Here is a 23,513-nt window from a genome sequence, read left to right on the forward strand (position 1 = left end):
TTTTCGATGGAAGCCTTCAGAATAATAAAATGAAATTTTTAGGGTAGCTACCTGATCAATAGAGCAAGTTTTTAAAAGCCAAATGGAAATCCTTTTTTATGTGATTTTATTTTTTTATGGGCCCTTGAAGTTATGAACATACTGGGTAATTTTATCTTTCTTGGCATTTAATTCTTTTTTTTATTCCATTCGAAGATCTAACGATAGTAAATGTTACCATACTGAATTGGCCTATCTTTCAGCTTAGCACACAAAAAAAATCAAGCATCTAGCGCAATAATTCACGTCACCATAAATAAAAATCTCATCGTACTCGGCGATAGATGAAAAATTGAAAAAAATGTAATAACTCCGAAAATACGAAAAATCGCATAACACACATGGGGGTGATTCGGATAGCCCTCTAAGTCCTCTACCTCCCAGCTTCAGTATATCACTACTTTTTGGGACACCCTGTATATTACATACAAAAACAAAGCAAGTTCGATGCGTCGACTATAACATGATTTACATACTCAAATTAACAAATAATACTCAATGAATTATACTACCTATCACTTAATATGAGCCTTATCTAAAAGCACAAGTTGAAAAAACAATCCTGTATTCATTATTAAACATAAGCGTTTAAACCTTGATAAATTCAAGCGGTATACAATGTAGGTATTTAGGTACCTATGTTTATTTTTCGATATATTTAGTTTGTTGATGTAAAGACAATTATAGATTTATGATAGATTTTCATATAAGAATTATATGTGCCAACCCTGTTGAGAAATATTTATTGTGCAACATGACTCTTACACATTTTTGATAGTCATTTTTATTCTTTTATTATATTTATTTTTATTCTATTTCTTCAGGATAGGTGGGAAAACAGAAATAAATTTAAACAAGTTAGTTTAGCGTGTATGAACATAACTCCCCTTTTACGATGAATGGGAAAACAGAAAATTTTTAATAACTATGTGGTGTCTATATATGAACTTAATGCTCTCGATAAAACTAACATTAATGTGCCTAAAATCGCTTATCATTTTACGACGAATTAATTACCATAATTATTATCTACTATGGTTAGTCTAGGCAGTTTTTATAACAATATAATTTAGTATTATTTCTATTGAATGAAATCGAATACAAAATTTGGCAACCGTTAGAAACTGTATTGTAACAATACCGGATTACTACGACAATATACAATTTCAATGTGTTTTTTTTATAAAAATAGCGTCACAGACCAGTGATTCGACCTTCCCGCGCATAAATTACATGTCATTTTATTTACTTTTCATTATCTGTGCACAAGGGCGAATATAGAAACAGTAAATTTTGAAAAACTATACAATTTTACTGTATGTTTATGATTTTCATTTGATATAAGTAGATAGAGTTCCTACATATACGTATATATAAAACTAGCTACGCTTCACGGTTTCAACGTGGTTTCAACCGTATTGCTCCGCTCCTGTTGGTCTTAGCGAGATAATATATTATAGCCTTCCTCGACAAATGAGCTATATTTTTCAAATCGGACCAGTAGTTCCTGAGACTAGCGCGTTCAAACAAACAAACTCTTCATTCTTCTTTATAATATTAGTATAGATGTAAAATTGTATAGTGTAGAGATAAGGTGCATCTATAACATGCGTAAAAAGCTTTAAATAACCTCAATTATAAATATGGGGGGCCAATTGGGGATGTAATAAAACCCGCCTTTTCTTAATTCAGTGGACTGTATTTCTTCTTAATAACGATGTACAATTTCTTGATAATAACGACGTACAATTTCTTCTTAATAACGACGTACAATAGCTTCTTATTACTATATACAATAGTAGTAGGTACACTGAGCGACGACTGTTGACCATGAGACTTCTTGCTTCTTGCTGTTGCTCAAGTGATGAGCTCTTGACTGTGCGGAGTGGTGTCTATTATGCGGTCAAAAGTCGTTTCTCTTATACAAAACTATAGGGATTACTCCCGACGGTGGGTAAGACGCCGTACCCCGTAGGCTAGAGGTGCATTTTTACACAGTATACACCCGACGGTGGTAAAAGTGCCGCGTGCGTCTACCGAAATGAATTTACTACGTTATACTTTGCATAGACTCGATATAATAATAAAATATAGCAAAATAACAACGTATTATAAACTCTCTAATTACATACAATAATATCACACTAAAACATTATAAAAAGATAATCAAAAACACACTATAAAACGTTACTCTATTCTACAATAAAAACACACGAAGGAACTTTATACATTAAAAAATACTTAAGACATGGTGAAGCTATTTACAAGGGGTTGTCGTCCGTAACATCCTCCCCCCGGCGCAGAACCTCGGAGCCCTCATTTAACGGGAGGACGACTAACCTCCTAACGGGTCGCCTAAAAATCCCCCCCTTGGTCCTTACGTCGGCGCTGCGCACCACCTTGTCCGTCCCTTCGTACACACGTTCTATTTGCCCTAAAGGCCACACGTTGCGCGGTAATATGCCGTCTGTTATCAACACCACGTCCCCTTTCTTGACGTTCGGTGTCGACCGTACCGCGTCTCCCCTCGGTGTAAGCGTAGGCAAATACTCCCTCACCCATCTAGCCCAGAAAGCGTCGGCTAGCGCTTGCGCAACCCTCCAAGCCCGCTTGTCCAACCGGTTACTGGAACCTATCACTGGCATACCGTCTGCCGTTCCTAGTAAGAAGTGGTTCGGAGTTAACGCTTCCGGGTCCTCAGGGTCGACTGAGACGTGCGTAAGCGGTCGCGAGTTTACCGTAAACTCGACCTCGTTCATTAACGTTTGTAGCACTTCGTCCCGGGGTGCCTGCTCGTTTAATACAACCGTCAATGCGCTCTTAACCGTACGGATTTGCCGCTCCCAGCTACCCCCTTGGTTGGGTGCGCCCGGGTCGATGAACCTCCACTTTGTTCTTTTTCCCAGTGCGCATCCTTCCAACTCTGGCAGCCACTCTGCGTAGGCGCGCCTTAATTCGACGTCGGAGCCGCGAAAGTTAGTGCCGTTATCGCTCATTATAACCGCTGGCCACCCGCGTCGCGCGGCCATCCTACGTAATGCCATTATGGCTGAGTCCGTACTCAGGCTATGTAAGATCTCTAAATGTATCGCGCGCGTGGTCATACACGTGAATAGCATTCCCCACCGTTTCTCTCTGCGCCTACCTACCGTGACCGTCATCGGGCCGAAACAATCTACTCCGGTACTCGCGAATGGACGGGAATACATGTCTAGTCGTACCCGCGGTAGGTTGCCCTTTATGGGCACACTTGGGTTGCGTCTCTTCACCGTGCATGTGACACATTTACTTATAACCGATTTTACTACGGCGCGTATACCTATTATCCAATACTTTTGCCGTAAATTATTTACTACGTGTTCGCGACCGATGTGAGCGTTTTCACTGTGTTCTTTAATGACGATGAGACGTGTGAGCGGGTGCTTGCCATCGAGTAGGACCGGCCGTTTTCTTAATTCAGGAACGTCGGCTGCGTTAATCCGTCCTCTCAAGCGCAATAGCCCGTCTTCGTCTATACACACGTTCAACTTAAACGCGCGGCTAGTGCGCGGGACGCCTCTGCCGCACTCGAGCGCCTTGATTTCATCTGCGAAGCTCTCTCGTTGCGCCTGCTTCAACAACGTCCGTTCTGCCTGCTCCATCAACGTTACGTCCATAGTTCGTATTTGCTTACGGCATTTAGCGACGAACAATAAAACGCGCGCTAACGCCCGGGCGCATCGGGTATACGTTGAGAACCGCGTTACGTCTATCAATGGTGTTACTGCTGTCGCGTGCGCTACGATTTCGCATGAAATTGTTGTTGGTTTTCCTACGCTCTCTTGGGGCCACGTCTCGGGCGATTCTAATAAGAATCGCGGTCCCCTAAACCAGCTGTTCGTGCTCGTAAGTGCGGTATTTCCTGCTCGTGTGGCGGCGTCCGCTACGTTCTTGTCTGTCGGTACCCATCGCCACTGCTTTGCGTTTGTTAACTCGGTGATCTCGGTGAGCCTGTGCGCTACGTACGGCGTGTATCGCGCGGATTCGTTCCTAATCCAATGCAGTGCTGTCTTCGAATCGCTCCAGAATGTAGCTTCGCACGGTTCCCGATGCTCGCGCATAATTGACTCCGCTAGGCGTGCGCCTATTAGGCATGCCTGCAGCTCGAGCCGCGGTATCGTTTGCGCCTTCATGGGAGCTACTCTGGCTTTTCCTGCGATCAGCGCCACGGACACGCTGCCGTCATGGTTCACAAATCGCCAATATGCGACCGCCGCATACGCCTGCTCGCTCGCGTCGCAAAACACATGTAATTGCCTACTTGCTATCTCTTTCTTTTCATAACAGCGCGGCAACCTCAACGCTTCTATGTACCGTATATCTGATAACCATTCGCTGAAGGCTTCCGCCTCCTCGACAGGCAATGGTTCGTCCCACGCGACTTGTTTGCGCCACAGCCCTTGCAACATAATCTTGGCTGTGACCGTATACGGGCTCAACAAGCCGAGTGGGTCGAATAACGCCATAACCGTCGCTAGCGCCTCTCGCTTTGTGGGTACGCGTTGCCCGTTCTTAATGTCGCCCGGAATCCTATTCATTGCCGTATTAAATGCTAACTCATCGCTACCCGATAACCACAAGATGCCTAGCGTTTTTTCATATGCGTGGGCGTTGGCGCCTAGCTCACGCGGAGCGCCGGCTCTATCCTCTCTACATACAGGTACGAGTAACTCCTCTATGTTCGCGCTCCATCCTGCTAAATGGAAACCCGCGCGTTCGTAGACTTCTCTAACCTCCTGTATGGTGCGGGCGGCCACTTCCGCGGAGCTGAAGCTATCCAGCCAGTCGTCCATGTAGTGATTAAGCGTGATGGCCTCGTAAGCTAGTGCGTGGGATTCTTGATGATCTTGAGCGCATTTATTACGCACGCTGTGTGCTAAGAAAGGCGAACTCCTTGCTCCGAATATCATGGATGTCATGACGTATTTCTGCGGCGGACCTACTCGGTCGTCCCCTCGCCACAGAAAATGCTGCACCGCCACGTCTTCCGGACGTATTTTTATTCGCAAAAACATATCTCTTATGTCGGCCGATACTGCTACGGGCCGCTCCCGGAAGCGATATAATACGCCGTTGAGCGATTGCAACAAGTCGGGCCCATCCAATAATACGTCATTGAGGCAGCGGCCTCCCACGCGCGCTGCCGCGTCGAATACTAGCCGCATCTTACCCGGTTTGTTCGGGTTCGTTACCGCGAAATGCGGCAAGTACCAAAGTCGCGTATCTAGTTCGTGCGTCGCGTGTGTGCTGCCTTCACACTTCTTGGCGTATCCTTCCTTGATGAGCCTGTCTATCTGCGCCGTATAATCCGCTTTAAAAGACGGCGATCTATCCATTTTCAACTCGATTCCTTGTAATCGTCGCCGGGCCGCTTCGTAGCTAGGTGGCATTATTATATCGCTATTCTTCCAAGGCAGTCCCACCTCATAATGCCCGTCCCTCAGCGCGACCGACGATTCGAAGGCTCGTACCGCGCGTTCATCTAACTCACACGGTTTCACACGCATTGAAATACCTAACGCGTCTATTCCGAAATGTGCTTCCACTCTATCGCGCAGGTTTTCGTCCTCTGTGTTACTTTTAAATTCCTTATCGCTCACGACGTGTAACACCCTCTCATCGTCCCGCGTTATCGATCGGCGCGGCGCGGTCCCATGAATGACCCATCCTAACTGGGTAAGTGACGCCGCCGGTTCGTCATTCCCGCCGACCAATAAGCGTCGCGAAACGATTAAGTGCCAGTTGTCCGTTCCAATTAGTATTTTAGGCGTCGCGTTTTCGTAGCACAAGTCACGTGACCTTAACGATGTTAGGTGCGAGTGTACTAAATACTCGGCTCGCACCGTCTGACTACCGATACGCAAGTCTCTCATCGTATGCGCTTTTATTTGTTTGAAATCGCTCTGGCCGCGGCCGCGTATACTAATCTCTACTTTCCTGCTTTCGTTCTCGTTCGTAGCAGACGAGATACCCCTTATACTTAGCGGCTGCGTTGGCCCCTGTGCGCGCACGATGTTTGCGAGTTCATCGTCTATCAAGGTGACTGTGGACCCTTCATCCAGTAGCGCGTACGTCTCTACTTCACCGCCAGCGCCTCTGACGGTGATAGGACAAACTTTAAGTAGTACTTTACTGAGAGCCGTCGTGGCGTGGATGGACGCCGTATGTACGGCTACGTCCTCGCTGTGTTCGCTTTCACGTTCGCTATTTTTCTTTTCTTGCAAATGTAATAACGCGTGATGACCTTCCCGGCACTCCTCCGTGCCACAGCGTTTTGCTTTGCATCGAAAACGTCTGTGTTTGCTATTTAGACACTGGAAACATACGTGTGTCTCTTTCGCCCATTCCCATCGTTTTTGAACTGGCATCGCTAATAGCTTTTTACACGTAAACGTCTTATGCTCCGCCCCGCAACAAAAGCATACGTCCTTACTTTCCACCGCCGCGGTGGCGTATACTTTCATCGGTTTGCGTTCGTTACGTTGTGCCGGCTCGTTATACCTACCGATGCTTCGACCGCCTATAGCGAGCCCCGAGGACGCGAAAGTGTGCCTTAGACTCCTATCCGCCTCTCGCATAAGGAAGCGTGATAGTGTCGTAATCTCTGGCTCCGCGTAATTTCCATGGTCTTCCGCGTAATCGCACCAGCGTGACCGCATGTGCGGGCTCAACTTGTCTACTACAGTTCGCGCTAACATCGGGTTTTGCAAGTATCCTCGCTCATCTAGACACGATATTATTGTAACTATATTTTGCAACTTTATCGCGAACTGATTTATTTCGTTGGGCGTGGTCCCTAAACGCGGCAGACGCTTAATGTCCTCTAAAGCGCCGTCTATAATAACCTCCGGTCTTCCAAAACATTGCTCTAATGTCTTTAGTATAACGTCCGGGTCGTTCGCTGTAAACAATAACGCGGATACGGCTTGCCTCGCTTCTCCTTTTAAGCAAGACCTTAAGCGTGCTATATTCTCGCTTGCCGTGAACCTATACTGCGCGTTTGTTTCTACATACGCTGCTTTAAACGGTAGCCATTCGCCCGGGGCCCCGTTAAAGCCTGGCAACTCCATAGCTTGCCTTGACGTCGGTCGATTCCTTGTTAGCTGCTCTAACGTAACCGCGAGTTTTTCTATATCGCTCTGTCGCCGCGGCGACGGTGATCGTTGGTCCCTATGCCTATCCGGTACGCGACGAGACGTCAGCTCACGAATCCCTGTAGTACTCCGCCGTGCCTCTGGCGAGTGGTTCCGCGGCGTCTTCGCCTCTGCTCCTATCGCGGCTCTGGGGATTTCCGGCTCCCCCCGTGGCATACTTCGCTCTAACCAATCGTTCACGCGATGATTAATAATCTCTCCCTCAACGCTTTCCCTATCTGTTTCTTCCCGAATATCGACGACGTCCGCCTCGAGTCGTTTTCGTTCTAAATCGGCCTCGATGCGTAGCTCTTCCCGCCTAAATGCAGCTAGCTTTTCCGCGGTTTCTAACTCTCGCCGTTTGATCCTAGCCGTTACGCTCGCCGACGAGCGTTGTGATCTAACCGATGGCGCCGCGGTGCGCCTAGCTTGCGTTCCTACTATCGTCGCGGGTGTCGTCATCGCGGGTGTCGTCGTGCCTACCCCAACGTGTGTGTCCGGGACTTCAAAGGTGTCGGCCGATGCCGACGCAGGACCTTCGGCGTGTACCCTATTCGCGTCCCCCGTAGTCTGACTGCGCGTTGTTGGCATCTTCTTCGGGCGCTGGTGCCCCCCTACCTGCCTAACTGGCCCTAACAGACCTTCAGGAGGGCTCGGCTCGCACCGAGATATGCTCCTTCAGGGATGGAATATAAGGATAGGAAAGGGAGGGCCTACCCGGCAGAGAGTGCTGGAAAGTACTGGGTGCTCTGTCACCGGCGGGAGTGTCCGGTGCTTTTGGCAGTACCTACAGTCCGGTCCCAATACCGTCCAACACCTTACCGGCGTAGCAGTGCTTTTCGGTTCGACGCCCGTTGCGCCTTTCGACTGAACCGGCAGTGTCACACCACGCACTGCACCACTGTCTTGCAACAGCGTTAAGCTCTGAATTCACAGCCTTTGACACCGTTAGGTGCTGTGAATTAGAGGCGCGGTGAAAACCGCGTTTTTTAATTGAAGCTGGATCACCACGATGCCGCTGACTCGCCGCGCTGACTCGCTGCGCTGGCTTGCTGCGTTGCTCGCTGTGCTGGCTCGCTGCGCTGACTCGTTGCGCCGCTCTGCACTGCAAACGCCTGCCCGTCGCACCGTTGGGTGATCTTGATGTTACTTGGGTCTCTTCGGTCTTCAACCAGGTCTTCTTAATGCTCGTACCGGTTTCTTATTGATCCGGCTTCCGAAGGGCCAACCTCTATGGGGGGCCAATTGGGGATGTAATAAAACCCGCCTTTTCTTAATTCAGTGGACTGTATTTCTTCTTAATAACGATGTACAATTTCTTGATAATAACGACGTACAATTTCTTCTTAATAACGACGTACAATAGCTTCTTATTACTATATACAATAGTAGTAGGTACACTGAGCGACGACTGTTGACCATGAGACTTCTTGCTTCTTGCTGTTGCTCAAGTGATGAGCTCTTGACTGTGCGGAGTGGTGTCTATTATGCGGTCAAAAGTCGTTTCTCTTATACAAAACTATAGGGATTACTCCCGACGGTGGGTAAGACGCCGTACCCCGTAGGCTAGAGGTGCATTTTTACACAGTATACACCCGACGGTGGTAAAAGTGCCGCGTGCGTCTACCGAAATGAATTTACTACGTTATACTTTGCATAGACTCGATATAATAATAAAATATAGCAAAATAACAACGTATTATAAACTCTCTAATTACATACAATAATATCACACTAAAACATTATAAAAAGATAATCAAAAACACACTATAAAACGTTACTCTATTCTACAATAAAAACACACGAAGGAACTTTATACATTAAAAAATACTTAAGACATGGTGAAGCTATTTACAAGGGGTTGTCGTCCGTAACAATAAATGTAACTTGAAAATTAAATGCATCGATTTTATGAAAACTGAATTCAAATATTATTATTATTCCTTATATTTGAGAACATACCTCATAAAACTTAGATACCTAGAAATAACGTAATCCACGTGCGAAGTAATATAATAGTAGCAGATAACTATATAATTTCTGCGTCTTGTATATTTAAGTTCTATGATACCTTTTCGCAGTGGATAATTGTAATACGTAGAGAGATGGAAAAATATTATTGAAAAGAAGATACATTTATTAAGAGGAAAAGTTAGTACACACATAAAAAATAACAAATCATTTCGACTCTCAATTATTTTTAGAAATTAAAGACTTTAACGGATTTTAAACGCGATTTATTCATTATATTATTTTCTCGACGCGACGTTTCGAACACTTTACAGCGAGCGTGGTCACGGGGAGACTCTCCATTATTTTTTTACACACTCAATTATTTTTTTTAAGATTCCATTACTGCTTTAAACAAAAGTTAGCGTCATCATAAGATAATTTTATTCGCTAAAACCAGACTCGAAAATGAGAGGATCCATCTTTCGAAACTTCTTCTTGAATCCGCAGACGAAATACATATTTATATATGACTAGCTTTCCGTGCGGCTTCGCTCGATTTGTATAAAACAAATGATATATGACCTTCCTCAAGAGCACTCTATCTAATAAAAAATCGCATCAAGATACGTTGCGTAGTTTTAAATATTTAAGCAAACATAGGGACGGAAAGACAGCGACATTGTTTTATACATTGTGGTGATAAAAAAAATCCAACAAGAGCTCGGACTAAAATCTGATGTTTTAAGAAAATCATCGCTCGCTCCTCACCTATATTATGGTACTTATATAATATGGTACATGACCACCTGTCCGCATCACTGACGACACATAATGTGACTTCCGGCGGAAACTCAACAATTACTATTTTGATTCTGTATTGATAGCGTGCGTCTGCGCATCATGGTAATGATCTGGTAATTTAGAGGTCTGTGGAATATTTTGTGATCGATTTGTATCGTATAAATCATGTATTTTATTTAGTACTAGCGGTCCGCCCCGGCTTCGCCCGTGGTACATATTTACGTTTTCTCTACGTAAGAACCATCCTCGTACTTCAAGGAATATAATAAAAAAAGAATTATCGAAATCGGTTCAGCCGTTCTCGAGTTATGCGCTTACCAACACATTTTGCGATTCATTTTTATATATAAGACTAGCTGGTGCGTTGTGCGCGGGCTGCAAGCAGCCCGCGAGCCCCTTTTGCCCCTGGGTTGAAGCAATAGGGCAGTCATTAGAATATGTGTTAGAATTCCAAGTCCATTTATAATTTTCTGCTAACTGCGATTCCACAGTCAATCGGAAGTGCTTATAAATTCCCAATTCAAATATTTTATATTTTGAAATGCTGTCGACCTTCAAGGGTGCGTGGTGCGCGGGCTGCAAGCAGCCCGCGAGCCTCTTTTGCCTCTGGGTTGAAGCAATAGGGCAGTCATTTGAAAATGCATTCGAATTTCCTGTCCATTTGTTACATCTGCTAACAGCGATTCTACAGTCAGTCGGTAATGCTTATAAATTCTCCGTTCAAGTATTTTCCACTTCGGGAGGCTGCCCACCTTCGAGGGTGCGTGGTGCGCGGGCTGCAAGCAGCCCGCGAAGCATCCCAGGGCAGAAATCTTCAGTCAGTTGAAAATGCATAAAAATTCCCCGTCAATTTGTTAATATCTGCTAACAGCGATTCCACAGTCAATCGCAAGTGCTTATAAATTTCCCATTCAAATATTTTCTATTCCGGGGGGCTGTCTACCTTTGAGGGTGCGTGGTGCGCGAGCTGCAAGCAGCTCGCGGCTCATCCCAGGGCAGAAATCTTCAGTCATTTGAAAATGCATAAAAATTCCCCGTCAATTTGTTAATATCTGCTAACAGCGATTCCACAGTCAATCGCAAGTGCTTATAAATTTCCCATTCAAATATTTTCTATTCCGGGGGGCTGTCTACCTTTGAGGGTGCGTGGTGCGCGAGCTGCAAGCAGCTCGCGGCTCATCCCAGGGCAGAAATCTTCAGTCATTTGAAAATGCATTTGAATTTCCTGTCCATTTGTTACATCTGCTAACAGCGATTCTACAGTCAGTCGAAACTGTTTATAAATTACTTATTCAAATATTGGTTAAATTCTTGAAATGTGATCCCCGAATTTGAGGTGTCTAATCGATAGCGGGCAGTGACTTTTCATAATAAACTGTTCAAGAGTTTACTTAACACGCTCGTCGCTTCGCTCCTCGCTACCTATTTGAATATTTACGCCGGCCGCTGACGTGACTTGCTCGCTTCGCTCGCTTGGCTAGTGCGGTAGTTCAAAAGTAACCTAACTCGCTCGTCGCTTCGCTCCTCGCTACTTCTTTGAGTATTTACGCCGGCCGCTGACGTGACTTGCTCGCTTCGCTCGCTTGGCTAGTGCGGTAGTTCAAAAATTAACCTAACTGGCTCGTCGCTTCGCTCCTCGCTACTTCTTTGAATATTTACGCCGGCCGCTGACGTGACTTGCTCGCTTCACTCGCTTGGCTAGTGCGGTAGTTCAAAAGTAACCTAACTCGCTCGTCGCTTCGCTCCTCGCTACTTCTTTGAGTATTTACGCCGGCCGCTGACGTGACTTGCTCGCTTCGCTCGCTTGGCTAGTGCGGTAGTTCAAAAATTAACCTAACTGGCTCGTCGCTTCGCTCCTCGCTACTTCTTTGAATATTTACGCCGGCCGCTGACGTGACTTGCTCGCTTCACTCGCTTGGCTAGTGCGGTAGTTCAAAAGTAACCTAACTCGCTCGTCGCTTCGCTCCTCGCTACTTCTTTGAATATTTACGCAGGCCGCTGACGTGACTTGCTCGCTTCGCTCGCTTGGCTAGTGCGGAAGTTCAAAAGTTAACCTAAATCGCTCGTCGCTTCGCTCCTCGCTACCTGTTTGAATATTTACGCCAGCCGCTGCCGTGATTCGCTCGCTTCGCTCGCTTGGCTCGTGCGGTAGTTCAAAAGTTAATAAATATTTTCTACTCCGGGAGGCTGTCGACCTTCGAGGTTGCGCGGTGCGCGGGCAGCAAGCAGCCCGCGGCGCCGTCTTTTGCCGTTGCTATTCAATTACCCTTCCTACTATGAAAATTTCCATACAAAATTTTCGAAAAAAAAAATTTCGCTTTTAAACAAAAAAAATTATATGCCTGGAAGCGGACCAAGTTTTGAAGTATTTTTTACTTCGGCGACCCCGACCTACCTGTCACCGATTCAGAGAACCATTGAATTTCGTGATGTATGGAAAATGGAAACCGGGGGTCGGAAAGAAATTCTGAGTATGTAGTTTTGTAAATCTGGCCGATTAGAGCATAGAAGTCAATTTTCAGACCGATCGTAAAGTAACCGGCGCCACCATCTTGCTTTGAAAAATTGGCCATTTTAAAAAAAAAAATTGCGTCCAATTTGAAATTTCTCCATTGCCCTGGTAGCGCCCCATCTTCCTGATCATTTTTTAGTTCTACACCCCCCACCTATCTGGCGCCGTTTCGGAGAGCCGTCGAATTTCGCGTTGTATGAAACTCGGAAACCAGCGATGGAAACTCGATGATGAGTATGCCAACGTAATGTGCGGCTCGATTAAAGCCCCTGTGCCAAGTTTCAGCGCGATCGGACCAGCGATGGCCGTTTTAGCATTTGTATGGCGGCGGCCATTTTTTCCGCCATTTTGAATTTTTTTCACTATCTGTGGTAATTGCTCGAGGTCTACTACAAGTTTAGTTCGAGCACCCCAGATGTAGCTGCTACCGTTTGCGCGGGCCGTTGACCGTCTTCGAGAGATGAGGGAAAGTTTAAGATTTCGTATTTTTCTGGATATCCTGGGAGCTGGGCGAGTACGAATGCATCATTGGTGTATTTCTCCGTTGCGCCACCTCGTCTAAATTTACGTTTTTATGTTTGCGCCAAAAATGGAAAAATTCCAAAATCGAGCGACCCACTATGGCTCCCTGGTAGCGTCCCAGGGTGGTGATCATTTTTAGTTCCGGGACCCCCCACTCAACTCGCACCGTTTCCGCGGGCCGTTGGATTTTACGTTGTATGGAAGTTGGAAACGGGGGCCCGGAGCCACTCGAACGGGGCACAGATCGATTCGCCGGCTCGAACAGAGCACGTGTGCCAAATTTGAGACGTAAGGATTCATAAACGGCGATTTTGGCAAAGTACGGCGGCCATCTTGTTTTCGCGAAAATCGCCATTTTTCCACCACCCCTGGTAATCGCCACCAGTTCCGAGCATTTTTTGTTCAGACACCCCCCCTCCAGGTACCACCGTTTTTGCGCACCTCCAGGGGTCCACTCTCTTGTCCAGGGTGTTGGAGATGTCAATATTTTTCCGGTGGTCACTGGGAGCACCTCTACACGTCCACGTCGAAATCCCCCCAACTTTCCCCGTAGTTTCCGAGAAACCCGATGTCAGTGAGTCAGTCAGTGGTAGTGTAGCTTTATATATTATAACTAGCTGGTGCGTTGTGCGCGGGCTGCAAGCAGCCCGCGAGCCCCTTTTGCCCCTGAGTTGAAGCAATAGGGCAGTCATTTGAAAATGCATCAAAATCCCCCGTCAATTTGTTATTATTTGCCAACAGCGATTCCATGGTCAATCGGAAGTGCTTATAAATTCCCAATTCAAATATTTTCTATTTTGAAATGCTGTCGACCTTCGAGGGTGCGTGGTGCGCGGGCTGCAAGCAGCCCGCGAGCCTCTTTTGCCTCTGGGTTGAAGCAATAGGGCAGTCATTTGAAAATGCATTCTAATTTCCTGTCCATTTGTTACATCTGCTAACAGCGATTCTACAGTCAGTCGGTAATGCTTATAAATTCTCCATTCTAGTATTTTCCACTTCGGGAGGCAGCCCACCTTCGAGGGTGCGTGGTGCGCGGGCTGCAAGCAGCCCGCGAAGCATCCCAGGGCAGAAATCTTCAGTCAGTTGAAAATGCATAAAAATTCCCCGTCAATTTGTTAATATATGCTAACAGCGATTCCACAGTCAATCGGAAGTGCTTATAAATTTCCCATTCAAATATTTTCTATTCCGGGGGGCTGTCTACCTTCGAGGGTGCGTGGTGCGCGAGCTGCAAGCAGCTCGCGGCCCATCCCAGGGTAGAAATCTTCACTCATTTGAAAATGCATTTGAATGTCCTGTCCATTTGTTACATCTGCTAACAGCGATTCTACAGTCAGTCGAAACTGTTTATAAATTACTTATTCAAATATTGGTTAAATTCTTGAAACGTGATCCCCGAATTTCATCATTTTGAGGTGTCTAATCGATAGTGGGCAGTGACTTTTCATAATAAACTGTTAAAGAGTTTACTTAACACGCTCGTCGCTTCGCTCCTCGCTACCTATTTGAATATTTACGCCGGCCGCTGACGTGACTTGCTCGCTTCGCTCGCTTGGCTAGTGCGGTAGTTCAAAAGTAACCTAACTCGCTCGTCGCTTCGCTCCTCGCTACTTCTTTGAGTATTTACGCCGGCCGCTGACGTGACTTGCTCGCTTCGCTCGCTTGGCTAGTGCGGTAGTTCAAAAGTTAACCTAACTGGCTCGTCGCTTCGCTCCTCGCTACTTCTTTGAATATTTACGCCGGCCGCTGACGTGACTTGCTCGCTTCGCTCGCTTGGCTAGTGCGGTAGTTCAAAAGTTAACCTAACTGGCTCGTCGCTTCGCTCCTCGCTACTTCTTTGAATATTTACGCCGGCCGCTGACGTGACTTGCTCGCTTCGCTCGCTTGGCTAGTGCGGTAGTTCAAAAGTTAACCTAACTCGCTCGTCGCTTCGCTCCTCGCTACCTATTTGAATATTTACGCCAGCCGCTGCCGTGATTCGCTCGCTTCGCTCGCTTGGCTCGTGCGGTAGTTCAAAAGTTAATAAATATTTTATACTCCGGGAGGCTGTCGACCTTCGCGGTTGCGCCGTGTGCGGGCAGCAAGCAGCCCGCGGCGCCGTCCTTTGCCGTTGCTATTCAATTTCCCTTCCTACTATGGAAATTTCCATACAAAATTTTCGAAAAAAAAAATTTCGCTTTTTACCAAAAATTTTTATGTGCCTGGAAGTGGACCAAGTTTTGAAGCATTTTTTACTTCGGCGACCCTGACCTACCTGCCACCGGTTCAGAGAACCATTGAATTTCGTGATGTATGGAAAATGGAAACCGGGGGTCGGAGAGAAATTCTGAGTATGCAGATTTGTATATTTGGCCGATTGGAGCACAGAAGTCAATTTTCAGACCGATCGTAAAGTAACAGGCGCCACCATCTTGCTTTGAAAAATTGGCCATTTTTGAAAAAAAAAATGGCGTCCAATTTTTAATTTCTCCATTGCCCTGGTAGCGCCCCATGTTTCTGATCATTTTTTAGTTCTACACCCCCCACCTATCTGGCGCCGTTTCGGAGAGCCGTCGAATTTCGCGTTGTATGAAACTCGGAAACCAGCGATGGAAACTCGATTATGAGTATGCCAACTTAATGTGCGGCTCGATTAAAGCCCCTGTGCCAAGTTTCAGCTCGATCGGACCAGCGATGGCCATTTTAGCATTTGTATGGCGGCGGCCATTTTTTCCGCCATTTTGAATTTTTTTCACTATCTGTGGTAATTGCTCGAGGTCTACTACAAGTTTAGTTTGAGCACCCCAGATGTAGCTGCTACCGTTTGCGCGGGCCGTTGACCGTCTTCGAGAGATGAGGGAAAGTTTAAGATTTCGTATTTTTCTGGATATCCTGGGAGCTGGGCGAGTACGAATGCATCATTGGTGTATTTCTCCGTTGCGCCACCTCGTCTAAATTTACGTTTTTATGTTTGCGCCAAAAATGGAAAAATTCCAAAATCGAGCGACCCACTACGGCTCCCTGGTAGCGTCCCAGGGTGGTGATCATTTTTAGTTCCGACACCCCCAACCCAACTCGCACCGTTTCCGCGGGCCGTTGGATTTTGCGTTGTATGAAAGTTGGAAACTGGGGCCCGGAGCCACTCGAACGGGGCACCGATCGATTCGCCGGCTCGAACAGAGCACGTGTGCCAAATTTGAGACGTAAGGATTCATAAACGGCGATTTTGGCAAAGTACGGCGGCCATCTTGTTTTCGCGAAAATCCCCATTTTTCCACCCCCCCTGGTAATCGCCACCAGTTCTGAGCATTTTTTGTTCAGACACCCCCCCTCCAGGTGTCACCGTTTCTGCGCACCTCCAGGGGTCCACTCGGTTTTCGAAGATGATCGAGATCGCTATATTTTTCCTCTGGTCGCTCGGCGAACCTCTACACGTTCACGTCGTTATCCCCCCCACTTTCCGCGTAGTTTCCGAGAAAAGCGATGTCAGTGAGTGAGTCAGTGGTAGTGTAGCTTTATATATTATAATAACTAGCTGGTGCGTTGTGCGCGGGCTGCAAGCAGCCCGCGAGCCCCTTTTGCCCCTGGGTTGAAGCAATAGGGCAGTCATTTGAAAATGCATCAAAATCCCCCGTCAATTTGTTATTATTTGCCAACAGCGATTCCACAGTCAATCGGAAGTGCTTATAAATTCCCAATTCAAATATTTTCTATTTTGAAATGCTGTCGACCTTCGAGGGTGCGCGGTGCTTGGGCTGCAAGCAGCCCGCGAGCCTCTTTTGCCTCTGGGTTGAAGCAATAGGGCAGTCATTTGAAAATGCATTCGAATTTCCTATCCATTTGTTACGTATCTGCTAACAGCGATTCTACAGTCAGTCGGTAATGCTTATAAATTCTCCATTCAAGTATTTTCCACTTCAGGAGGCTGCCCACCTTCGAGGGTGCGTGGTGCGCGGGCTGCAAGCAGCCCGCGAAGCTTCCCAGGGCAGAAATCTTCAGTCAGTTGAAAATGCATAAAAATTCCCCGTCAATTTGTTAAGATCTGCTAACAGCGATTCCACAGTCAATCGGAAGTGCTTATAAATTTCCCATTTAAATATTTTCTATTCCGGGGGGCTGTATACCTTCGAGGGTGCGTGGTGCGCGAGCTGCAAGCAGCTCGCGGCTCATCCCAGGGCAGAAATCTTCAGTCATTTGAAAATGCATTTGAATTTCCTGTCCATTTTTTACATCTGCTAACAGCGATTCTACAGTCAGTCGAAACTGTTTATAAATTACTTATTCAAATATTGGTTAAAATCTTGAAACGTGATCCCCGAATTTCATCATTTTGAGGTGTCTAATCGATAGCGGGCAGTGACTTTTCATAATAAACTGTTAAAGAGTGTACTTAACACGCTCGTCGCTTCGCTCCTCGCTACCTATTTGAATATTTCCGCCGGCCGCTGACGTGACTTGCTCGCTTCGCTCGCTTGGCTAGTGCGTTAGTTCAAAAGTAACCTAACTCGCTCGTCGCTTCGCTCCTCGCTACTTCTTTGAATATTTACGTAGGCCGCTGTCGTGACTTGCTCGCTTCGCTCGCTTGGCTAGTGCGGTAGTTCAAAAGTTAACCTAACTCGCTCGTCGCTTCGCTCCTCGCTACTTCTTTGAATATTTACGCCGGCCGCTGACGTGACTTGCTCGCTTCGCTCGCTTGGCTAGTGCGGTAGTTCAAAAGTTAACCTAACTGGCTCGTCGCTTCGCTCCTCGCTACTTCTTTGAATATTTACGCCGGCCGCTGACGTGACTTGCTCGCTTCGCTCGCTTGGCTAGTGCGGTAGTTCAAAAGTTAACCTAACTGGCTCGTCGCTTCGCTCCTCGCTACTTCTTTGAATATTTACGCAGGCCGCTGACGTGACTTGCTCGCTTCGCTCGCTTGGCTAGTGCGGTAGTTCCAAAGTTAACCTGACTCGCTCGTCGCTTCGCTCCTCGCTACCTATTTGAATATTTACGCCAGCCGCTGCCGTGATTCGCTCGCTTCGCTCGCTTGGCTCGTGCGGTAGTTCAAAAGTTAATAAATATTTTCTACTCCGGGAGCCTGTCGACCTTCGAGGTTGCGCGGTGCGCGGGCAGCAAGCAGCCCGTTTTTCCGTTGCTATATTCCTTCCTACTATGGAAATTTCCATACAAAATTTTCGAAAAAAGAAAATTCGCTTTTTACCAAAAATTTTTATATGCCTGGAAGCGGACCAGGTTTTGAAGCATTTTTTACTTCGGCGACCTCGACCTACCTGCCACCGGTTCAGAGAGCCGTTGAATTTCGTGATGTATGGAAAATGGAAACCGAGGGTCAGAGAGAAATTCTGAGTATGCAGTTTTGTAAATCTGACCGATTAGAGCACAGAAATCAATTTTCAGACCGATCGTAAAGTAACAGGCGCCACCATCTTGCTTTGAAAAATTGGCCATTTTTGAAAAAAAAATTGCGTCCAATTTGAAATTTCTCCATTGCCCTGGTAGCGCCCCATTTTCCTGATCATTTTTTAGTTCTACACCCCCCACCTATCTGGCGCCGTTTCGGAGAGCCGTCGAATTTCGCGTTGTATGAAACTCGGAAACCAGCGATGGAAACTCGATGGTGAGTATTCCAACGTAATGTGAGGCTCGATTAAAGCCCCTGTGCCAAGTTTCAGCGCGATCGGACCAGCGATGGCCGTTTTAGCATTTGTATGGCGGCGGCCATTTTTTCCGCCATTTTGAATTTTTTTCACTATCTGTGGTAATTGCTCGAGGTCTACTACACATTTAGTTTGAGCACCCCAGATGTAGCTGCTACCGTTTGCGCGGGCCGTTGACCGTCTCCGCGGGCTGTGAGAAAGTTCAAGATATCGGATTTTTCTGGATATCCTGGGAGCTGGGCGAGTATGAATGCATCATTGGTGTGTTTCTCCGTTGCGCCACCTCGTCTAAATTTACGTTTTTATGTTTGCGCCAAAAATGGAAAAATTCCAAAATCGAGCGACGCACTATGGCTCCCTGGTAGCGTCCCAGGGTGGTGATCATTTTTAGTTCCGGGACCCCCCACCCAACTCACACCGTTTCCGCGGGCCGTTGAATTTTCCAATGTATGAAAGTCGGAAACGGGGGCCCGGAGCCACTCGAACGGGGCACCGATCGATTCGCCGGCTCGAACAGAGCACGTGTGCCAAATTTGAGACGTAAGGATTCATAAACGGCGATTTTGGCAAAGTACGGCGGCCATCTTGTTTTCGCGAAAATCCCCATTTTTCCACCACCCCTGGTAATCGCCACCAGTTCCGAGCATTTTTTGTTCAGACACCCCCCCTCCAGGTACCACCGTTTTTGCGCACCTCCAGGGGTCCACTCTCTTGTCCAGGGTGTTGGAGATGTCAATATTTTTCCGGTGGTCACTGGGAGCACCTCTACACGTCCACGTCGAAATCCCCCCAACTTTCCCCGTAGTTTCCGAGAAACCCGATGTCAGTGAGTCAGTCAGTGGTAGTGTAGCTTTATATATTATAACTAGCTGGTGCGTTGTGCGCGGGCTGCAAGCAGCCCGCGAGCCCCTTTTGCCCCTGAGTTGAAGCAATAGGGCAGTCATTTGAAAATGCATCAAAATCCCCCGTCAATTTGTTATTATTTGCCAACAGCGATTCCATGGTCAATCGGAAGTGCTTATAAATTCCCAATTCAAATATTTTCTATTTTGAAATGCTGTCGACCTTCGAGGGTGCGTGGTGCGCGGGCTGCAAGCAGCCCGCGAGCCTCTTTTGCCTCTGGGTTGAAGCAATAGGGCAGTCATTTGAAAATGCATTCTAATTTCCTGTCCATTTGTTACATCTGCTAACAGCGATTCTACAGTCAGTCGGTAATGCTTATAAATTCTCCATTCTAGTATTTTCCACTTCGGGAGGCAGCCCACCTTCGAGGGTGCGTGGTGCGCGGGCTGCAAGCAGCCCGCGAAGCATCCCAGGGCAGAAATCTTCAGTCAGTTGAAAATGCATAAAAATTCCCCGTCAATTTGTTAATATATGCTAACAGCGATTCCACAGTCAATCGGAAGTGCTTATAAATTTCCCATTCAAATATTTTCTATTCCGGGGGGCTGTCTACCTTCGAGGGTGCGTGGTGCGCGAGCTGCAAGCAGCTCGCGGCCCATCCCAGGGTAGAAATCTTCACTCATTTGAAAATGCATTTGAATGTCCTGTCCATTTGTTACATCTGCTAACAGCGATTCTACAGTCAGTCGAAACTGTTTATAAATTACTTATTCAAATATTGGTTAAATTCTTGAAACGTGATCCCCGAATTTCATCATTTTGAGGTGTCTAATCGATAGTGGGCAGTGACTTTTCATAATAAACTGTTAAAGAGTTTACTTAACACGCTCGTCGCTTCGCTCCTCGCTACCTATTTGAATATTTACGCCGGCCGCTGACGTGACTTGCTCGCTTCGCTCGCTTGGCTAGTGCGGTAGTTCAAAAGTAACCTAACTCGCTCGTCGCTTCGCTCCTCGCTACTTCTTTGAGTATTTACGCCGGCCGCTGACGTGACTTGCTCGCTTCGCTCGCTTGGCTAGTGCGGTAGTTCAAAAGTTAACCTAACTGGCTCGTCGCTTCGCTCCTCGCTACTTCTTTGAATATTTACGCCGGCCGCTGACGTGACTTGCTCGCTTCGCTCGCTTGGCTAGTGCGGTAGTTCAAAAGTTAACCTAACTGGCTCGTCGCTTCGCTCCTCGCTACTTCTTTGAATATTTACGCCGGCCGCTGACGTGACTTGCTCGCTTCGCTCGCTTGGCTAGTGCGGTAGTTCAAAAGTTAACCTAACTCGCTCGTCGCTTCGCTCCTCGCTACCTATTTGAATATTTACGCCAGCCGCTGCCGTGATTCGCTCGCTTCGCTCGCTTGGCTCGTGCGGTAGTTCAAAAGTTAATAAATATTTTATACTCCGGGAGGCTGTCGACCTTCGCGGTTGCGCCGTGTGCGGGCAGCAAGCAGCCCGCGGCGCCGTCCTTTGCCGTTGCTATTCAATTTCCCTTCCTACTATGGAAATTTCCATACAAAATTTTCGAAAAAAAAAATTTCGCTTTTTACCAAAAATTTTTATGTGCCTGGAAGTGGACCAAGTTTTGAAGCATTTTTTACTTCGGCGACCCTGACCTACCTGCCACCGGTTCAGAGAACCATTGAATTTCGTGATGTATGGAAAATGGAAACCGGGGGTCGGAGAGAAATTCTGAGTATGCAGATTTGTATATTTGGCCGATTGGAGCACAGAAGTCAATTTTCAGACCGATCGTAAAGTAACAGGCGCCACCATCTTGCTTTGAAAAATTGGCCATTTTTGAAAAAAAAAATGGCGTCCAATTTTTAATTTCTCCATTGCCCTGGTAGCGCCCCATGTTTCTGATCATTTTTTAGTTCTACACCCCCCACCTATCTGGCGCCGTTTCGGAGAGCCGTCGAATTTCGCGTTGTATGAAACTCGGAAACCAGCGATGGAAACTCGATTATGAGTATGCCAACTTAATGTGCGGCTCGATTAAAGCCCCTGTGCCAAGTTTCAGCTCGATCGGACCAGCGATGGCCATTTTAGCATTTGTATGGCGGCGGCCATTTTTTCCGCCATTTTGAATTTTTTTCACTATCTGTGGTAATTGCTCGAGGTCTACTACAAGTTTAGTTTGAGCACCCCAGATGTAGCTGCTACCGTTTGCGCGGGCCGTTGACCGTCTTCGAGAGATGAGGGAAAGTTTAAGATTTCGTATTTTTCTGGATATCCTGGGAGCTGGGCGAGTACGAATGCATCATTGGTGTATTTCTCCGTTGCGCCACCTCGTCTAAATTTACGTTTTTATGTTTGCGCCAAAAATGGAAAAATTCCAAAATCGAGCGACCCACTACGGCTCCCTGGTAGCGTCCCAGGGTGGTGATCATTTTTAGTTCCGACACCCCCAACCCAACTCGCACCGTTTCCGCGGGCCGTTGGATTTTGCGTTGTATGAAAGTTGGAAACTGGGGCCCGGAGCCACTCGAACGGGGCACCGATCGATTCGCCGGCTCGAACAGAGCACGTGTGCCAAATTTGAGACGTAAGGATTCATAAACGGCGATTTTGGCAAAGTACGGCGGCCATCTTGTTTTCGCGAAAATCCCCATTTTTCCACCCCCCCTGGTAATCGCCACCAGTTCTGAGCATTTTTTGTTCAGACACCCCCCCTCCAGGTGTCACCGTTTCTGCGCACCTCCAGGGGTCCACTCGGTTTTCGAAGATGATCGAGATCGCTATATTTTTCCTCTGGTCGCTCGGCGAACCTCTACACGTTCACGTCGTTATCCCCCCCACTTTCCGCGTAGTTTCCGAGAAAAGCGATGTCAGTGAGTGAGTCAGTGGTAGTGTAGCTTTATATATTATAACTAGCTGGTGCGTTGTGCGCGGGCTGCAAGCAGCCCGCGAGCCCCTTTTGCCCCTGGGTTGAAGCAATAGGGCAGTCATTAGAATATGTGTTAGAATTCCAAGTCCATTTATAATTTTCTGCTAACTGCGATTCCACAGTCAATCGGAAGTGCTTATAAATTCCCAATTCAAATATTTTATATTTTGAAATGCTGTCGACCTTCAAGGGTGCGTGGTGCGCGGGCTGCAAGCAGCCCGCGAGCCTCTTTTGCCTCTGGGTTGAAGCAATAGGGCAGTCATTTGAAAATGCATTCGAATTTCCTGTCCATTTGTTACATCTGCTAACAGCGATTCTACAGTCAGTCGGTAATGCTTATAAATTCTCCGTTCAAGTATTTTCCACTTCGGGAGGCTGCCCACCTTCGAGGGTGCGTGGTGCGCGGGCTGCAAGCAGCCCGCGAAGCATCCCAGGGCAGAAATCTTCAGTCAGTTGAAAATGCATAAAAATTCCCCGTCAATTTGTTAATATCTGCTAACAGCGATTCCACAGTCAATCGCAAGTGCTTATAAATTTCCCATTCAAATATTTTCTATTCCGGGGGGCTGTCTACCTTTGAGGGTGCGTGGTGCGCGAGCTGCAAGCAGCTCGCGGCTCATCCCAGGGCAGAAATCTTCAGTCATTTGAAAATGCATAAAAATTCCCCGTCAATTTGTTAATATCTGCTAACAGCGATTCCACAGTCAATCGCAAGTGCTTATAAATTTCCCATTCAAATATTTTCTATTCCGGGGGGCTGTCTACCTTTGAGGGTGCGTGGTGCGCGAGCTGCAAGCAGCTCGCGGCTCATCCCAGGGCAGAAATCTTCAGTCATTTGAAAATGCATTTGAATTTCCTGTCCATTTGTTACATCTGCTAACAGCGATTCTACAGTCAGTCGAAACTGTTTATAAATTACTTATTCAAATATTGGTTAAATTCTTGAAATGTGATCCCCGAATTTGAGGTGTCTAATCGATAGCGGGCAGTGACTTTTCATAATAAACTGTTCAAGAGTTTACTTAACACGCTCGTCGCTTCGCTCCTCGCTACCTATTTGAATATTTACGCCGGCCGCTGACGTGACTTGCTCGCTTCGCTC

At 46.9% G+C, this 23,513-nt stretch overlaps 1 protein-coding gene and 1 pseudogene across 2 annotated transcripts in view; one reads left to right on the forward strand and one right to left on the reverse strand.

The window, feature by feature from the left end:
- Positions 1-23,513, forward strand: part of LOC149903670 (uncharacterized) — a 51,906-nt pseudogene that overhangs the window by 1,588 nt on the left and 26,805 nt on the right. The window lies entirely within an intron of this gene.
- On the reverse strand, positions 2,301-7,802 carry LOC149903671 (uncharacterized). Its single transcript, XM_090108932.1, has one exon. The coding sequence runs from the start codon at positions 7,800-7,802 to the stop codon at positions 2,301-2,303; it is 5,502 nt and encodes a 1,833-aa protein (XP_089965058.1).

This window comes from Colias eurytheme, chromosome 13, assembly GCF_061535395.1.
Source record: "Colias eurytheme isolate Ceu_HAF_F1 chromosome 13, ilColEury1 Martin Lab GWU primary, whole genome shotgun sequence".
Classification (NCBI taxonomy): domain Eukaryota; kingdom Metazoa; phylum Arthropoda; class Insecta; order Lepidoptera; family Pieridae; genus Colias; species Colias eurytheme.